This window comes from Salvelinus sp. IW2-2015, linkage group LG4q.1:29, assembly GCF_002910315.2.
Source record: "Salvelinus sp. IW2-2015 linkage group LG4q.1:29, ASM291031v2, whole genome shotgun sequence".
In the NCBI taxonomy this organism is placed as follows: Eukaryota; Metazoa; Chordata; class Actinopteri; order Salmoniformes; family Salmonidae; genus Salvelinus; species Salvelinus sp. IW2-2015.
This window is the reverse complement of record NC_036842.1, coordinates 32,159,841-32,177,384: the sequence shown is the minus strand read 5'-3', so window position 1 is coordinate 32,177,384 and position 17,544 is coordinate 32,159,841. Positions and strand designations below refer to the sequence as shown.

At 43.2% G+C, this 17,544-nt stretch overlaps 1 protein-coding gene across 1 annotated transcript in view; it reads left to right on the top strand.

Moving 5' to 3' along the window:
* The first annotated feature begins 3,293 nt into the window (after window positions 1-3,293).
* The window catches only part of LOC111960899 (transportin-1), a 47,016-nt gene continuing 32,765 nt past the window's right edge, over window positions 3,294-17,544 (top strand). Inside the window, exons 1-5 of the mRNA XM_070439530.1 lie at window positions 3,294-3,429; window positions 3,561-3,674; window positions 4,986-5,061; window positions 7,726-7,875; window positions 8,829-8,935. Coding sequence (XP_070295631.1) covers window positions 3,570-3,674; window positions 4,986-5,061; window positions 7,726-7,875; window positions 8,829-8,935 — 438 coding nt within the window. The 5' untranslated portion in view covers window positions 3,294-3,429; window positions 3,561-3,569. The remainder of the gene's footprint in view (window positions 3,430-3,560; window positions 3,675-4,985; window positions 5,062-7,725; window positions 7,876-8,828; window positions 8,936-17,544) is intronic.

Genomic DNA, 17,544 nt, shown 5'->3' with positions numbered 1-17,544 from the left:
ACTGGGCCGACATTCTTCTGATGTTCTCATCAAAGAAAAGCCTGATCTCAATACATTTTTCTGTTCCCAAAACTAAAATCTGTTGCGATCAGAGTGCACTAAGTTTTGTAGATGTGACCCTTTGCCAAAATTTTAAAAAATTGCGTTGTTTAGAAGGAGTGCAAGGGCAAATTGACTTATTGCACATGCGTACGTCATAGAGAAGGTGTTCCCTAATGGAAATATGCAAATACATGCAAACCGATTGGTGTCACCTCGTTAACTTTTAAAATGTATTACCATTTATTGTGGCATAAACACAATGTTGTTTTCATCTGACTGTCAAACAGTCACTTCAAAGGGCTCCTTTACTAGGCTACCCGCACAAGTTCATCCACTCGAAACATATCATCCACTCGAAACATACGTAGTGACGTAGTGCCCCCATGAGTGACACTACGTCACTCATGGGGCACTACATCACCGCCAAGTCTCAGGGTAGACCTCTAAATTCTAGCCCTTTGGGTGCTGCCATAGAGTTACATTAGAAGTGCCCATCCAAGAAGGCTCAAGGTCGTTGGCCACAGATAAAATAAATAATGAAGAGAAATTATAGATAAAATGTATTGGTGTTCATTGGCCATTGGACATAAACATCACACAACAAGCTGGAAATCACAAATTCAACAATGAGTGGTTTGGAAGGAATCAGTGACAGTGGCTGTGTGGTCCCAAATCTGGGATTAAGGGGTTATTTTTCAAGTTAAAAATGATAAACATTCAATATTGGCCATGCTATCAATGAAGCATGATTTATGCCGCGCATAAAAACAACTGTTAACTCGGAACTGCGAAAACTTGACTTCAGTGAGTTCAAGACAACTGGGAAGTTGGGAATAAACGAGGTCTGACTGGGAAATACGTTTTGAACGGTCATCCAACTCGGAATTGTAAATCCGGCCTCTTTCTAGAGCTAAGACCTGAAGATCAATGACGTCATAATGATTCAACATTGCTTTTTTCAGAGTTCCCAGTTGTTTTGAAAGCACCATAAATCCAGAGAATGCCAGACTTTGATGACAAAATTTACCCACGAAGGACCACCGCGCCACCTTCCTGTTCAAGTGAGCACAGCACAACAAGGTGAGTCCAAAAATGTATTGTATGCTGCTGCATAAATTATGTAATATGACAGGGAGATATGTATACTGTAGCTAAGAAAGTAATACTAAGTGTATGTTGTGTAGTAAGATGTTAGTAACCCATGTGCATCACCCTAATAATTTGGTCTATTTACCCCTCTTAATTTCGCCTACAGTTCTGACTTGGTGGTGCACACGTAGCCTATAACCTGTTTTAGAGAAATATAATCATCGAATTTTGTAAGAGCTTTCATTGTCTGCTTATATGCCCCTTTATTTATCCTACGGTTCTGACTTGATGTACAGGGAGAACACTGTAAGAATGGCCCATGTTCTGAATTCTGTCGCTGTACATTTCAAAAGTGCTGAACAAATACTTATATTGACTACGTCTGTCCTAGCTCACTCATTAATGTCTTAATCGAAATTACGGATTGCCTCTTATCCGCTTGTCGTCCCCTTATGTCATAGTTTGTACATCTCAATTGTCATTAGAAACCACATTTGTTTAAGCAAGTCAGCCATATCTGCTATGTTTTTTAAAAGGCAGTAAATAAGGCTGAATGAAGTGTTTCGCTGCCAGACAAGGCTCTGCTGATAGCCAGGTGTAGCAGCGGTAAGATGTTGGGACAGCTTTATTTAGGCCCTAACAGTTTTTGGTGACCGTTATAGTGCAATGAATGTGTTGTTTAGTGTTGTGTTAAGTAGTGGCTTTGCTGGCATGCATTCCACTTTTAGTTTTTTTTGCCCCACCAAGATTTACATGCTAAAATCGCCATTGGCAGTAGCAAGGATCAGGGCAGTCAAGCAGGTCTACTATGTGGAGGCAGTGAGATGAGGAAGATATGGTAGTGGATGCCTCGAAGTCTGCTGAGAATGTAGTTCAGCAGCTAAGAGATCCTGAAACTCTGATTGTGAAGAAGGTAGATTTTGTTGCTTTTATTGTGCAGGTGATAAACTGTACTGGCCAAACTAACAAGAAGTCAGAGAAACTGGACATTATTGTATATGCGCCTAAAAGGTACTTGGATCTAAAGGACCTCACAGGCAAGGCATTGCAGGAAATTCTGTCTGAAGATTTCCCCCCTCCATGGCCCCTGAGCCTGTGTAGGGATGTGATTTGGATTGAACTGTGACTGAAGGAGTGGGATGGGGTTTGATGTAACATACACTACATGACCAAAAGTATGTGGATACCTGCTCGTCGAACATCTCATTCCAAAATCATGGGCATTAATATGGAGTTGGTCTCCCCTTTGCTGCTATAACAGCCTCCACTCTTCTGGGAAGGCTTTCCACTGTTGAAACATTGCTGCGGGGACTTGATTCCATTCAGACACTAGAGCATTAGTGAGGTTGGGCACTGATGTTGGGCGATTAGGCCTGGCTCGCAGTCGGCGTTCCAATTAATCCCAAAGGTGTTCGATGGGGTTGAAGTCAGGGCTCTGTGCAGGCCAGTCAAGTTCTTCCATACCGATCTCGACAAACCATTTCTGTATGGACCTTGCTTTGTGCATGGGGGCATTGTCATGCTGAAACAGGAAAGGGCCTTCCTGAAACTGTTGCCTCAAAGTTGGAAGCACAGAATTGTCTAGAATGTCATTGTATGCTTTAGCATTAAGATCTCCCTTCACTGGAACTAAGGGGCCTAGCCCAAACCATGAAAAACAGCCCCAGACCGTTATTCCTCCTCCACCAAACTTTACAGTTGGCACTATGCATTGGGTCAGGTAGCGTTCTCCTGGCAACTGCCAAACCCAGATTTGTCTGTCGGACTGCCAGATGGTGAAGCGTGATTCATCACTCCAGAGAACACCTTTCCACTGATTCAGAGTTCAATGTCTGAGCTCTACATCACTCCAGCCAATGAAACCCATTTCATGAAGCTCCCGACGAACAGTTATTTTGCTGACGTTGCTTCCAGAGGCAGTTTGTAACTCGGTAATGAGTGTTGCAACTAAGTACAGACAATTTTTACAATTGTTTTGGGGTTTTGTGATGTAGTTTTCCCCCTTTTCTGCAATGGATTTTTTGTTGTTGTTGTAGTACAATAGGTGGCGACATGCACATTAAATGTGTGCGAACACAGGAGAAGAAGAAGAAGGAACTGAGTGGGATAGAGTGGAATGAAATTGACGAGCACTAGGACCTTGCAGACGTCACAGCACAGTTGGGTCTTGTAAATGCGCCATGAATCCGTATGAGTAGCTTGTTGTAAAAACGGAATGTCTCTGTGCTGACAGGCCCAAGTCTAACGTTATAAATTCAACACAGTAGCATTTGAGGAAGAAATACTGCGATATATCGGGTAGGTGAAACAATAATATATGCAATTTACACTGCTCAGCAAATCTAATGGCGACTCTTCAACTGGGAAGAGGAAAACGTTAATTTACAGTGTGTGTTGACAATTGCATTATCCGTTTCATCTCATTGCAGCAAACCAAGATGGAGTGCGAGTGGAAACCAGATGAGCAAGGACTTCAGCAAATTCTACAGCTTTTGAAAGAGTCCCAGTCTCCGGATACGTCCACTCAAAGATCCGTCCAGCAAGTATCCTTCGCTCTCGGCTAAATGTAAAAGTGGTAGATTTGAGGTGTTTCTGTGGTAGCTTTTCGGTTAGCTTGGCTAACATTACACGCGGGCAGGGCTCGCACTACAATATAGTTAGCCAGCTAACGTTAGATACTTACTGTACAATGTCACAAATATGACCACAGTACATTTTCTATTGAATCAGTCACAGTATGATGGAAATGTCATAAGTGACAGCTGTTGCATGACACCACAATCTTTACCTAATCCATAAATAATTTCAACAAATGTATTCCCTATGACAGTTTCGTATAATCTAAAATCCTTTGATTTCCTAGTAGTGTTGTTGAAATAATGTCATGTTAGCGGGTACAGTGTAACTAGCTTGCTGGGGATGTTGCTGACCCTTGAGGGCTTAAATGCAACAAAGAAACTGCAAGCCCTGTGTTTAGAGTCACCCCAGCCCCCTGTCGGCCCAGTCTGATTTCCATTCTCTCCCGTTATACAATGTGATGTTAAAAAGAAAGCTCAAAACAACGTTGTCATTTTGTTGGAAACTTTTGTATTGACATCTTGTTGAACCTGAGTGTAGGAAGGTGACTTTGTAGCCAGCCACACGCGCTTGTGATGGGATAATAAATCCGATCCTCATTGTCACATTGTCATCAACATAGGTGTTACAGTATCAAGGCACAATCAAATCATGAATGTTGGTGTGCATTGAAGACCTTGTTCGTTGTTGATGTTGTGTTATAACGTCTTTATAGTCGACCTACCATGTGTAGTGTTTGAGTGATGCAATATTGTCCATGTATGTCATACAGATTATAGTTCCGTTTGTCTGGTCAAGGCTTAGCACCACTAGTCAATGTTGTTGAAATGCCAAGTGCTTCTATTTGGATATGTGCGCAAACTGCACAGCATCAGCCTGTTGGGCACCCGATGATAACTGTGACTGATTTCTGATAATCAGTTATTCATAGTGTCCATTGATGGTCTCTAAAAAAAAGATTATAATAAAAAAGAAAAAGCACACCCAAAAAGTTGGTAGAGGTGCTGACTAACGGTGAGTAAACTGTATGCTATAAGAATAGAGTCGCACACTGTATACAAGCTCCCAGTCATTTATTGGGTAAACCAGCAACGTTTCGGCATCACTGTGCCGTCTTCATGTGGCAAGTGTTTGCAGGCCGTTTAACACTAATAGCTGGTCAACATCGACCTTTACAAACAGCTTGTTCTTGTGAATACAGCACACACACACAGCATATCTACTCCTATGGTTTTGCACCCAATGTAGAATTGCACCTTAACCAATGTCCTCTTCAGAGATTGGAACAGCTCAACCAATACCCAGACTTCAACAACTACTTGATATTCGTGCTGACGAAGTTGAAATCAGAAGGTAGGACATTTACCCCTCCACCCTCATTCTCCATGTCATATTTACACCAATGCCCTGAAGCTATGTTTAATTTCAATGCATATTAGTACACAACACTACTGCAGGTTACAGTATGGCCACTAGCAGTCAGACAGGCTAATCACGTCCACTAGCCAGCTCTCTCTGGGGGTGAGGTTACACACAGGCTGACTTTCTGACCATCTAGTGACAGGGGCAACGTGACTGTCTGTTCTAGGAGTGGAGAACCCTGGCGACGAACCCCACGGCCGGTGTCTTCTGTCTTGTCACTGATGATATGGCACCACACCGCACCACTAGAATATGGGTCACTCTAATTTTAAAGTCTTATGCCTGGCGGGGCGCCACTCAAATCCTGACCTGCCTGACAGCCTGTTACTGTACACTAGAAGTAGATGAGCCAATGGTTTGGGCTGATGAGCCATTGCCTTTTAGGATGGCATTTGTTACACTCCTCTTGGGCAAGAGAGGAGCAGCGGAAATCGAATTTGACTGTAATTTCAATCAGAACAGAGGGAGACATTGGATCAGACAGCCATGCCCATGAATGAGAATTATCAGACAGTAAGATATCACTGGGTGATGCCCATTGATTAGCCTGAAGGAAACTATCCCTCACTACCAAACACAATAATTTGCTGATTTGACCTTTGACCAAATGGAAACACTGAGTACGTTTAAATGCACAGTAATTATTATACCGATTATGACACTAGGCAGATTATGAAATAGTCATGTAAACACCTTCCTCTGCTTATCGTAATCGGCGTAAGGTCAAAATCAAAGTAAGCATACGCTGATTAAAACACCAGATTTTCTGCGCTATCTTTCATATTATTAGGACATGTAAACACCTTAATATGCGTTCCAGCTATGTATTTGATCTGTGCATGTGCTAGCAGCTGCCGAACGAGCCTGCCTCCTTTAGCGCCAGTGAAGTGAGTTCGGAACAGCTGAATGAATGCGTCTGAGAAGTACTTGTCACATACAAACGTTATATGGCCGTGCTCAAAATCAAGTATGCTTCCCAAAAATAACGTTGTTGCTATGGTAGAAAATTCATTTTGATTGGTGACTTTCTGTGCCATCAGGTAGCCTGATTTCAGATGTGTCTGTGGAAACAGGATTATTAGGGAAATCATTCTTCTTACAAAGCATGCTAAATGTTTTATTCAAATGATTATATTAATCTGTCTGTCCACAATAATTATGTTATTGTGTACATGTAACCATACTCAATGACTCTGAGGCCATGACTTTGATTGTAGGCCTGGCACTACACAGCTGATTTCAAATCATCAAAGCTTGATGATGAGTTGGTTATTTGCTAAGGGGAAAAAACTAAACATGCACCCAGGGGGGGCCCCAGGACCGAGTTTGGGAAACTCTGAAATAGAGCAATGTTTTGTAAGGGGAATGTTTCAATTTTCTTCAGCTTTGATTCAGAGAAGTCAGTGAAAGCAATAATTTGCCATTGGCTGATTTGCTGTTGCTATCCAGCTTTGCTAATGCCTTCTCAGCCTTCTGCTATGAGGTCACACTCCTACCTTTTCCTTAGCATCAACAGGAATCTAGCTATATGCTTCTCTTATTTTGGTTTAGCTGGCTGAGTGCCTCGTACTGGGTAGAGGGTATGGGAGTTTGTGTATGTTTTGGTTTTCTAGTAGTGTTGCAATATGACACATGGCTATACAGCAACCCCTTTCTCACTTTAGTAGTTTAACCTGTTTGTCTCTAATGTACTTAATAGTGTATTCAAGTAGAGGTCTGCGCAGGACTGATTTCTTCATCCCGCTCCCGCCTGCAACTGCAGCTTTTCATACTGCACCTTGCCTGCACTTTCTGTCCGATTCCAACCCACTCTACCGCAGTCTCGCAATGTTTATTTTAGGCGTATGTGACCCAGCTCACTTGCCAGCCATGGTCCCAGAAATGTTGCACCCTATAGGCAATAAGAAATGCGCAAAAATACCTTAAGAAATAGGTTAAATGAGCAGAGATTCTCACGTGCCCATTTCATATTAGGCTATATCAGCCAATATGTTAGATGTAGTTTGAAGAGAGCAGAGTTGGAGAGACTTTCTCTTGAGCTATTTTTAGAGCCTACCTTGTAGGAGTGGGAAGATTTTTAGACGGAGAAATATGGGTGATCAATATTTATTTCTAGGCAATGTAAACTATAACCTAATCATATTTCGGAAGTACATTTTCTTGGATAGGTAACTGCCCCGTGCTTCTCCGCCCATGCATAGGCTATAGCTTACTCTATTAAATTGAGACCACACGCGCACCTGATCTTGCAGGTATGGCTACTGAACTTAAAGCAGCAAGAATCATAATGACCTGTGTCGGAATGATCCGTGTCGTCCTGCGGGCCCTCTATTCAAGCTCCCCTCTATTTATACGCTATTCAAAAACATGTAGAAGGTAGGCCAAGTTGCGGTAGATAATTCTATTAAAACTCAATTTTGGAGACAAATTGGAATTCGGTGTGAATTGGGAAAACTCTTCATTGGATGTTTAGGCCTAATTCAGTTATGCATTTCAGCTTAGAGTAATCATTGACTTAATTGAAATGGAATTGAGCCCTAAAATCTATCACCCATTTCTCATTGTACCTCCCCCCCAATCTCTCGCTCTCTCCAGATGAGGCGACCCGCTCTCTTAGTGGTCTGATCCTAAAGAACAATGTGAAGGCCCACTACCAGAACTTCCCCAATGGAGTGTCTGACTTCATTAAGAGCGAGTGTCTACAGAACATTGGAGACGCCTCGCCCCTCATCCGGGCCACCGCGGGTAAGTGAAGTAGCCTGCATTTGTAACAGAGTATGTTGTCTTCATTGAATTACAGTGCACTCCTCTTCTAGTGATCACATCCGCGCTGGATCATTTGATCATGATAACCACATTCAGTAAGCAGAGTGTACTGGAAATTTTGTTGAATAAGCCATATGGGGTCAGGTGTAGCATGGTTCCAGATCTGTTTGTGCTGTATCCTACTAGTGTATTTGTTTGGCATGACAATAGGAGTGGGCAACACAGCAGAAACAGATCTGTTTCTGGCGTTGCAAGCGCCATGCTCTACCAACTGAGCCACACAAGCACTTAATAATGTGATGATATCATGTTTGTATGACTTGCCCACCTTTGATCACGTTAGTTGAACAGGAAATTAATTGCATTGCATTTTAACTGCATTAATTGCGTATCAGTCATCTTGTACCACAAGGAAAGCTGCTACAGTGGATTAGTTGAATTGCTGTCCATCAGGCTTTAGCATGGGGTTCATTTTAAAACGTACCCTAGCATGATATATTCTGGTTATTTTTCTCCACCTTCGTAATTGACCTGAAACCTTGTTAGTCATTCTCGCTAGTGTCTGGCTCCATGTTTTTTTTCTGAAGCTTTTGATTGGCTCTCTCAACAGGCCAGCTGGCCAATGGGGTTTGCATGGTGTCCTCCTTATCAGAGCCAGCAGGCAGCAGATGATGCCAGGGCTCTGTTGCCACAGTTACCAAACATCTGACAGGAAAGAACAGGAGTGTGTGAATCACCTTTTATAAACTGACTCAGTGCAGGATATTGGCTCTGTCAATCCTGATGATGACACAGTGGACTTCATTGGAAAGCCTCAAACAGAGTAATGGTTTCCAAGCCAAGCTTGGAGATTTGTTATAAGGAAGGATTGATTGGTTGTAGAATTGCTTCGAGGAGACCTGTCTCATCTCTCGCTCTCCCTCCTATCCTAGGTATCCTCATCACCACCATTGCCTCTAAAGGGGAGCTGCAGAACTGGCCCGAGTTGCTGCCCAAACTCTGCCTCCTGCTGGACTCTGAGGACTACAACACCTGTGAGGTGAGGAATTTGACAAGACTAGGACAGGAGCTGCTGCGTCTGAGCTCAGCTATACATTTATACTCTGTACAGCTATACTTTATACATCTATACTCTCTATCCCTCAAACGCAACTCTGAACCTCGAAGCCTGTTCCACTGCATTTTTAAATTGTTCCCCTATAATCAGGGACTGATTTAGACATCGGACACCAGGTGTGTGCAATTAATTATCAGGTAGAACAGAACCAGCAGGCTCCAGACCTTGTAGGATAAGCGTTGAGTATCCTTACTCTATATACAGCTATACTCTATATACAGCTATACTCTATATATAGCTATACAGCTACAGTGCATTCGGAAAGTATTCAGACCCCTTGACTTTTTCCACATTTTGTTACGTTATAGCCTTATTCTAAAATTGAGAATAGATTTTTCCCATAATGACGAAGCAAAAACAGGTTTTTAGAAATGTCACATTGACATAACCTTTTAGACACTTTATTCAGTACTTTGTTGAAGCACCTTTGGCATCGATTACAGCCTCGAGTCTTCTTGGGTATGACGCTACAAGCTTGGCACACCTGTGTTTGGGGAGTTTCTCCCATTCTTCTCTGCAGATCCTCTCAAGCTCTGTCGGATTGGATGGGAAGAGTCGCTGCGCAGCTATTTTCAGATCTCCAGAGATGTTCGATCAGTGTTCAAGTCCAGGCTCTGGCTGGGCCACTCAAGGACATTGAGACTTGTCTTGAAGCCATTCCTGCGTTGTCTTGGCTGTGTAATTGGGGTCCTTGTCCTGTTGGAAGGTGAACCTTTGCCCCAGTCTGAGGTTCTGAGCGCTCTGGAGCAGGTTTTCATCAAGGATATCTCTGTACTTTGCTCCGTTTATCTTCCCCTTGCTGAAAAACATCTCCACAGCATGATGCTGCTACCACCATGCTTCACCGTAGGGATGTTGCCTGGTTTCTTCTAGACGTGACTTTTGGCATTCGGGCCAAGGAGTTCTATCTTGGTTTTATCAGACCAGAGAATCTTGTTTCTGAGAGTCCTTAAGGTGCAAACTCCAAGCGGGCTGTCATGTGCCTTTTACTGAGGAGTGGCTTCTGTCTGGCAACTCTACCATAAAGGCCTGATTTGGTGGTGTGCTGCAGAGATGGTTGTCCTTCTGGAAGGTTCTCCCATCTCCACAGAGGAATTCTGGAGCTATTTCAGAGTAACCATCGGGTTCTTGGTCACCTACCTGACCAAGGCCCTTCTCACCCGATTGCTCAGTTTGGCCGGGCGGCCACCTCTAGGAAGTCTTGGTGGTTCCAAACCTTTTCCATTTAAGAATGATGGAGGCCACTGTGTTCTTGGGGACCTTCAATGCTGCAGAAATGTTTTGGTACCCTTCCCCAGATCTGTGCCTCGACACAATCCTGTCTCGGAGCTCTACGGACAATTCCTACGACCTCCTGGCATGGTTATTGCTCTGACATGCACTGTCAACTGTTGTCCCTTATATAGACAGGTGTGTGCCTTTCCAAATCATGTCCAATCAATAGAATTTACCACAGATGTACTCCAAGTTGTTGAAACATCTCAAGAATGATCAACAGAAACATAATGCACCAGTTTAATTTCGAGTCTCATAGCAAAGGGTCTGAATGCTTATGTAAAAAAAGGTATTTCTGTTTTTTATTTTTAATACATTTACAAAAATGTCAAAAAAGCTATTTTCGCTTTGACATTATGGGTATTGTGTTTAGTTTGAGTATTCTTAGAAAAATATATATTTTAGAATAAGGATTTCCGTTAGCCGGTAAATGTCGGCTTTTGTCCCGCCCCAAAAAATCCATAGCAAAATAAAGCTTTTTGTTCGTTGATGGAAATTCCAAACAATGTGTTCCAACTTCAAAGGCAAATATAGGCTACTTCATAGGTTACTAAATCCTCAAGCTGCTTGGAAATTAGTGTCGTGTGTGTGTGTTTCTCTTTTTACTCATGCAAAAGACGTGAGTTCTTCATTAGGGACTGGGCAAACTTGGCGAAGATTGTGTTGATTATTCCAGTTTCCAGCGTACCTGCTGAGAGGGGATTCTTTCTCCAAAACGTAATGACGGCCTCAAGTTCGTCCTTGAGGAAAGGAGGCTGATTAGCATCGCAAGCTGCTTCAACGATTTGGACAGTTTTAACTTCCCAACAGCAGCGGCTCAGTTTGAGCAGGTCAAGGTCCAAGTAAATTAGAGGCAAATTATTCTGTTCGTCAGGCCCAATCCCAGCAGTTCTGCTGGGATTGATCAACATACACTATATGCACAAAAGTATGTCGACATCCTTTTCAATTTATGTACTATATTTCTGCCCTGCTAGAGTTGCCCCGGTCAACTGTAAGTGCTGTTATTGTGAAGTGGAAACGTCTAGGAGCAACAGCGGCTCAGTCATGAAGTGGTAGGCCACACAAGCTCACAGAACGGGGCCACCGAGTGCTGAAGTGCGTAGCGCTTAAAAATCGTCTGTCCACGGTTGCAACACTCACTACCGAGTTCCAAACATGCCACTGGAAGCAACGTCAGCACAAGAACTGTTCGATGGGAGCTTCATGAAATGGGTTTCCATGGCCGAGCAGCCGCAAACAAGCCTACGATCACCGTGCGCAATGCCAAGCATCGGCTGGAGTGGTGTATAGCTTGCCACCATTGGACTCTGGAGCAGTGGAAACGCATTCTCTGAAGTGATGAATCACGCTTCACCATCTGGCAGTCCAACGAACTAATCTGCGTTTGGCTGATGCCAGGTGAACCCTACCTGCCCCAATGCATAGTGCCAACTGTAAAGTTTGGTGGAGGAGGAATAATGGTCTGAGACTGTTTTTCATGGTTTGGGCTAGGCCCCTTAGTTCCAGTAAAGGGAAATCTTAACCCTACAGCATACAATAACATTGAGACAATTCTGTGGTTTGTCGAGATCGATGTGGAAGAACTTGACTGGCCTGCACAGAGCCCTGACGTTAACCCCATCGAACACCTTTGGGATGAATTGGAATGCCGACTGCGAGCCAGGCCTAATCGCCAAACATCAGTGGGCGACCTCACTTGTGGCTGAATGGAAGCAAGTCCCCGCAGCAATGTTCCAACATCTAGTGGAAAGCCTTCCCAGAAGAGTGGAGACTGTTATAGCAGCAAAGGGGGGACCAACTTAATTTTAATGCCCATGATTTTGAAATGAGATGTTCGATGAGCAGGTGTCAAATATACTTTTGGTCATGTAGTGTATGCCGCGACTTTGTCATGTATAAAGATTTGGAATGGATTGGTACAGTAATGATGTGTATCATGCGTTTCAGTTGAGCTTATTCAGTAGCACTTGGAAACAAAACATCATTGCCAACTATTCACTTCGGAGCATTACAATGTTGCCATCACCAGGCAGCCAACTGTCTATAGTAGGAAACAGAGTTATCAATAAGCCACGTATATCACACATGACACAACCCCATGATAGTTCAAATTACAATAAACATAACATATATTAACATCATCCAGTAGAACTGTGCTTTCATAAATGCAAACAAGTGCTTTCATAAATGCATGGCGCAGGCCTCATTTCACAGGATCATTGTAAAATACGCTTTTTAGCAAGGAACCAGCCTTAACTAATTTCTTTTATTTACATATTAGTTATATCATTTCTTAATTTTGTGGCTGCCTACAGTGTCTTCGTTCCTCTGCTGTGGTGCTGAATCGCAGCGGGAGTGTGGCGGGCTAGAAGGGATCCAGCTTTTGTTAAATGAACTGATGTAGCACTCCATCACTCTCCTTGGTAAAATAGCCCTTACACAGCCTGGAGGTGTCTTGGTCATTGTCCTGTTGAAAAACAAATGACAGTCCCACTAAGCCCAAACCAGAATGCTGTGGTGGCCATGCTGGTTAAGTGTGCCTTGAATTCTAAATAAATCATTGTCACCAGGAAAGCACCCCCACACCATAGCACCACCACCTCCATGCTATACGGTGGGAAATACACATGCGGAGATCATCTGTTCAGCCACACCGCGCCTCACAAAGACACGGCGGTTGGAACCAAAAATCTCCAATTTGGACTCCAGACCAAAGCACACATTTCCACCGGTCTAATGTCCATTGCTCGTGTTTCTTGGCCCAAGCAAGTCTCTTCTTATCTCTTCTTGGTGTCATTTAGAAGTGGGTTCTTTGCAGCAATTCGACCATGAAGGCCTTATTCACACAGTGAGATGTGTCTGTTACTTGAACTCTGAAGCATTTGTTTGGCCTGTAATTTCTGAGGGTGGTAATTCTAATGAACTTATACTCTGCAGCAGAGGTAACTCTGGGTCTTCCATGCCTGTGGCGGTCCTCATGAGAGCCAGTTTCAACATCTCACTTGATGGTTTTTGCGACTGCACTTGAAGAAACTTTCAAAGTTCTTGACATTTTCTGTATTTACTGACCTTCATGTCTTGAAGTAATGATTGACAGTTGTTTCTCTTTGCTTATTTGAGCTGTTCTTGCCATAATATGGACTTGGTCTTTTACCAAATAGGGCTATTTTCTATATACCCCCCTACCTTGTCACAACACAAGTGATTTACTCAAATCCATTAAGAAGGAAAGAAATTCTACAAATTCACTTTTAAGAAGGCACACCTGTTAATTGAAATGCATTCCAGGTGACTACCTCATGAAGCTGGTTGAGAGAATGCCAAGAGTGTGCAAAGCTGTCATCAAGGCAAAGGGTGGCTATTTGAAGAATCTCAAATATAAAATGTATTTTGATTTGTTTAACACTTTTGGTTACTACATAATTCCATGTGTTATTCTACAATGTGGAAACAAGTTAAAATAAAGAAAAACCCTTGCATGAGTAGGTGTTATAAAACTTTTGACAGGTAGTGTATTACTCGTAAGAAGTAATGCGGTATATTGTTTGCTATAGGATTCATAGTTCTTTTACTTTTTGCGATTCATTTACCAGCTATGAAACAAAATGGCAGAAATCTTTAAAACAGCTACTGCAGCATTTATTTTACTATAAATGTGATCATACTTGTGAGTGAAATGCCCACACTTTGGAGACCTGACCACCTTACAACGTGGCTGGTGAAATAGACATTTTACCCACCAATGCCAGAATCTACCTGCATTTGGCAGGTTGGGTGTTCCTTTTAGGCCTTGATCCCTTTTAGCCGGCCCTGGTGTTCTTAGACAGCCGTGTTTTGTTATTTGTTAGGCCTAATTAAAATGTTAATGCCTAGGCTAAGTTAAATTAGAGAGACCTAGATTGTATTTGAAACAGCTGTGTTTAGATATTTTATTATACTGAACAAAAATATAAATGTTACATGTAAAGTGTTGGTTTCATGAGCTGAAATAAAGTTGATGGAGCGTGCAATTGGCATGGTGACTGCTGGAATGTCAACCAGAGCTGTTAATGTTCATTTCTTTACCATAAGCCGTATCGTCTACCACATCGTTTTAGAGAATTTGGCAGTATGTTCAACCGGCCTCACAACCGCAAACCACTTGTAACCACGCCAGCACAGGACCTCCACATCTGGCTTCTTCACGTGCGGGATCGTTTTGAAACCAGCGCCTCGGACTGCTGATGAAATCGCTCATAGATTAACCGTCTCAGAGAAGCTCATCTGCGTGCTCGTCGTCCTCACCAGGGTCTTGACTTCGGCTTCGTAATGGTTTTCAGTCTGCAGATTCTCACCTTCGATGTCCGCTGGCACGCTGGAGAAGTGTGCTCTTCACAGAGGAATTTATTTAAATTGACTGATTTCCTTATGAACTGATTTCCCTAAGATCTTAAGTTGTGTTTTAAATTTTTGTTCATACAAATACTTTTTACACATTTTGTCACCTTGCAGGCCTTACTCTAAAATTAATTGATTACATTTTCCCCCTCAATCTACACACAATACCCCATAACGACAAAGCGAAAACAAGTTTAGGCATTTTTGTACATTTTATTAAAAAAACAGATACCTTCTTTACATAAGTATTCAGACCTTTTGCTATGCTACTAGAAATTGAGCACAGGTGGATCCTGTTTCCAGTGATCGTCCTTGAGATGTTTCTACAACTTGATTGGAGTCCACCTGTAGGAAATTCGATTGATTGGACATGATTTGGAAAAGTACAAACCAAGCCAGGAGGTCGAAGGAATTGTCCGTAGCACTCCGAGACAGGATTGTGTCGAGGCACATATCTGGGGAAGGGTACCAAAACATGTCTGCAGCATTGAAGGTCCCTAAGAACACAGTGGCCTCCATCATTCTTAAATGGGAGAAGTTTGGAACCACCAAGACACTTCCTAAAGCTGGCTGCCTGGCCAAACTGAGCAATCAGGGGAGAAGGGCCTTGGTCGGAGAGGTGACCAAGAAGCTGATAGCCATTCTGACACAGCTCCAGAATTCCTCTGTGGTGATGGGAGAACCATCTGCAGCACTCCACCAATCAGGCCTTTATGGTGGAGTTACCAGACGGAAGCCACTTCTCAGTAAAGGGCACATGACAGCCCGCTTGGAGTTTGCCAAAAGGCACCTAAAGTCTCTGACCACGAGAAACAAGATTCTCTGAACTCTTTGGCCTGAATGCCAAGCGTCACGTCTGGAAAAAACTCATAACACCATCCCTAAGTTGAAGCATGGTAGTGGCAGCATGCTGTGGGGATGTTTTTCAGCGACAGGAACTGGGAGACTTGTCAGGATCGAGGGAAAGATGAGCAGAGCAAAGTACAGAGATTCTTGATGAAAACCTGCTCAGGACCTCAGACTGGGGCGAAGGTTCACCTTCCAACAGGACAACACTAAGCACACAGTCAAGACAACGCAGGAATGGCTTTGGGACAAGTCTCGGAATGTCCTTGATTGGCCCAGCCAGTCCCTGGACTTGGACACCGATCGAACATCTCTTGAGAGACCTGAAACTAGCTGTGCAACAACGCTCCCCATCCAACCCGACAGAGCTTGAGAGGATCTGCAGAAAAGAATGGGAGAGACTCCCTAAATACATGTGTGCCAAGCTTGTAGTGTCATACCAAAGAAGACACGAGGCTGTAATCGCTGCTGAAGGTGCTTCAACAAAGTACTGTGTAAAGGGTCTGAACTTATGTAAATGTGATATTTCAGTAAAAAGAATGATAAATTTGCAATATTTTCTAAGAGTCTATTTTTGCTTTGTCATTATGGGGTATTGTGTGTAGATTGAGGGGGGGGGGGACTATTTAATCAATTTTAGAAAGGCTGAAACAAAATGTGGAAAAAGTCAAGGTGTCTGAATACGTTCCCGAATACGGTGTGTGTGTGTGTGTGTGTGTATATACATAAACCAGTGAACATCATCTGACCTTGTTTCCTGACTGGCTCACACCATTTCCCAGAATACTGGCTTTCGTAACGAGCAAGACAAGGCATCATCAGAGTGGTGTTCTTAAGCTTTTTTAGGGGAATATTCTTAGCATTTAGTCATAACTCAGTGTTGGGTGGTTGCCCTGCTATTAGCAGTACTAACATAACACAGCTTCTTCTCAATCATTTTAAGGAGATGTCTTCTCCTAGTTGACACAGCACATCTGTGCTTAATCAATATATCAGTCAGTCAGATTTGTGATCTTAATCAATTCGGTTGATGTGTCATGATGCCATGTTTGATGGACATTTTTAAGACCAAGTCTTACTCTTTCTGCTCTTGGTCGGTCAGCCAGCCCTCTCACAGCCCTGTCTCTACACCACGGCGGCCCAATTCTGGTCCTGGAGTGCCGAAACACTTCTGTTTTTTGTTTCCACCTGTTAATTAATTACACTCACCTGGAGTCCAAGGTTTGAGTTAGTCCCTTATTACAAGGAGAGGATGAAAACCAGAAGTGTGTCTGCCCTCCAGGACCGGAATTGGGCAGCCCTGCTCTACACTGATAAGCCTGGAGTTATGGGTGTGTCCTAACCGAGTTATAGCCCTCTCTCTGCAGAACAGAACACACCAGGGACATCCATCATGTGGCCCTGCTGAACATATGTGTTGCACTCATAGATATTCAAGTCCGGTGTGCATGTGGCTGGTGTGGAGGGGGTAAGAAATCTCCATGAAGGAATAAATGGAGTGTGTTTGCATGGAGGATAGCCTATTTAAATCATACATTTGATGGGAGTGTCATACTTTGCATGAAGCCTGACGCTGCGTGTTGCTCATGCAGAGTTGCATCGTGGGTAAACGCTCCCTTGTAACAGCTCCTAAAATAGCCATCCCAGAGTTCTTTGGGGTGGCCCCTGACGGCTTGCCAGCAGCACTAAATATGAAGCCGCACCACAAATGAGCTGATTGATGGTGACACACACGCATACAATTCTTCTGCACATACACACGGGACAGCAGTAGAGCTGAGACGATAAACTGAAAATTACCTACACCGACATGAATTTTCTGTGGTTTTTGCTACCCAACGCTCCTGTAGATTTTTCTAAAACCATTATTTGGTCAACAGTAATAGTCTATGCGTTATGTTGATTCCTGCTATAAAAGTATCAGCCTGTACTCGTTTTGCTGTCAGCTGCTGTGTGAGCGAGCCACTCTCACTCCCTCCCCACTGTGCGCACAGAGGAGGGGGAGATGCATTCTGAGAAGCACAAGCATA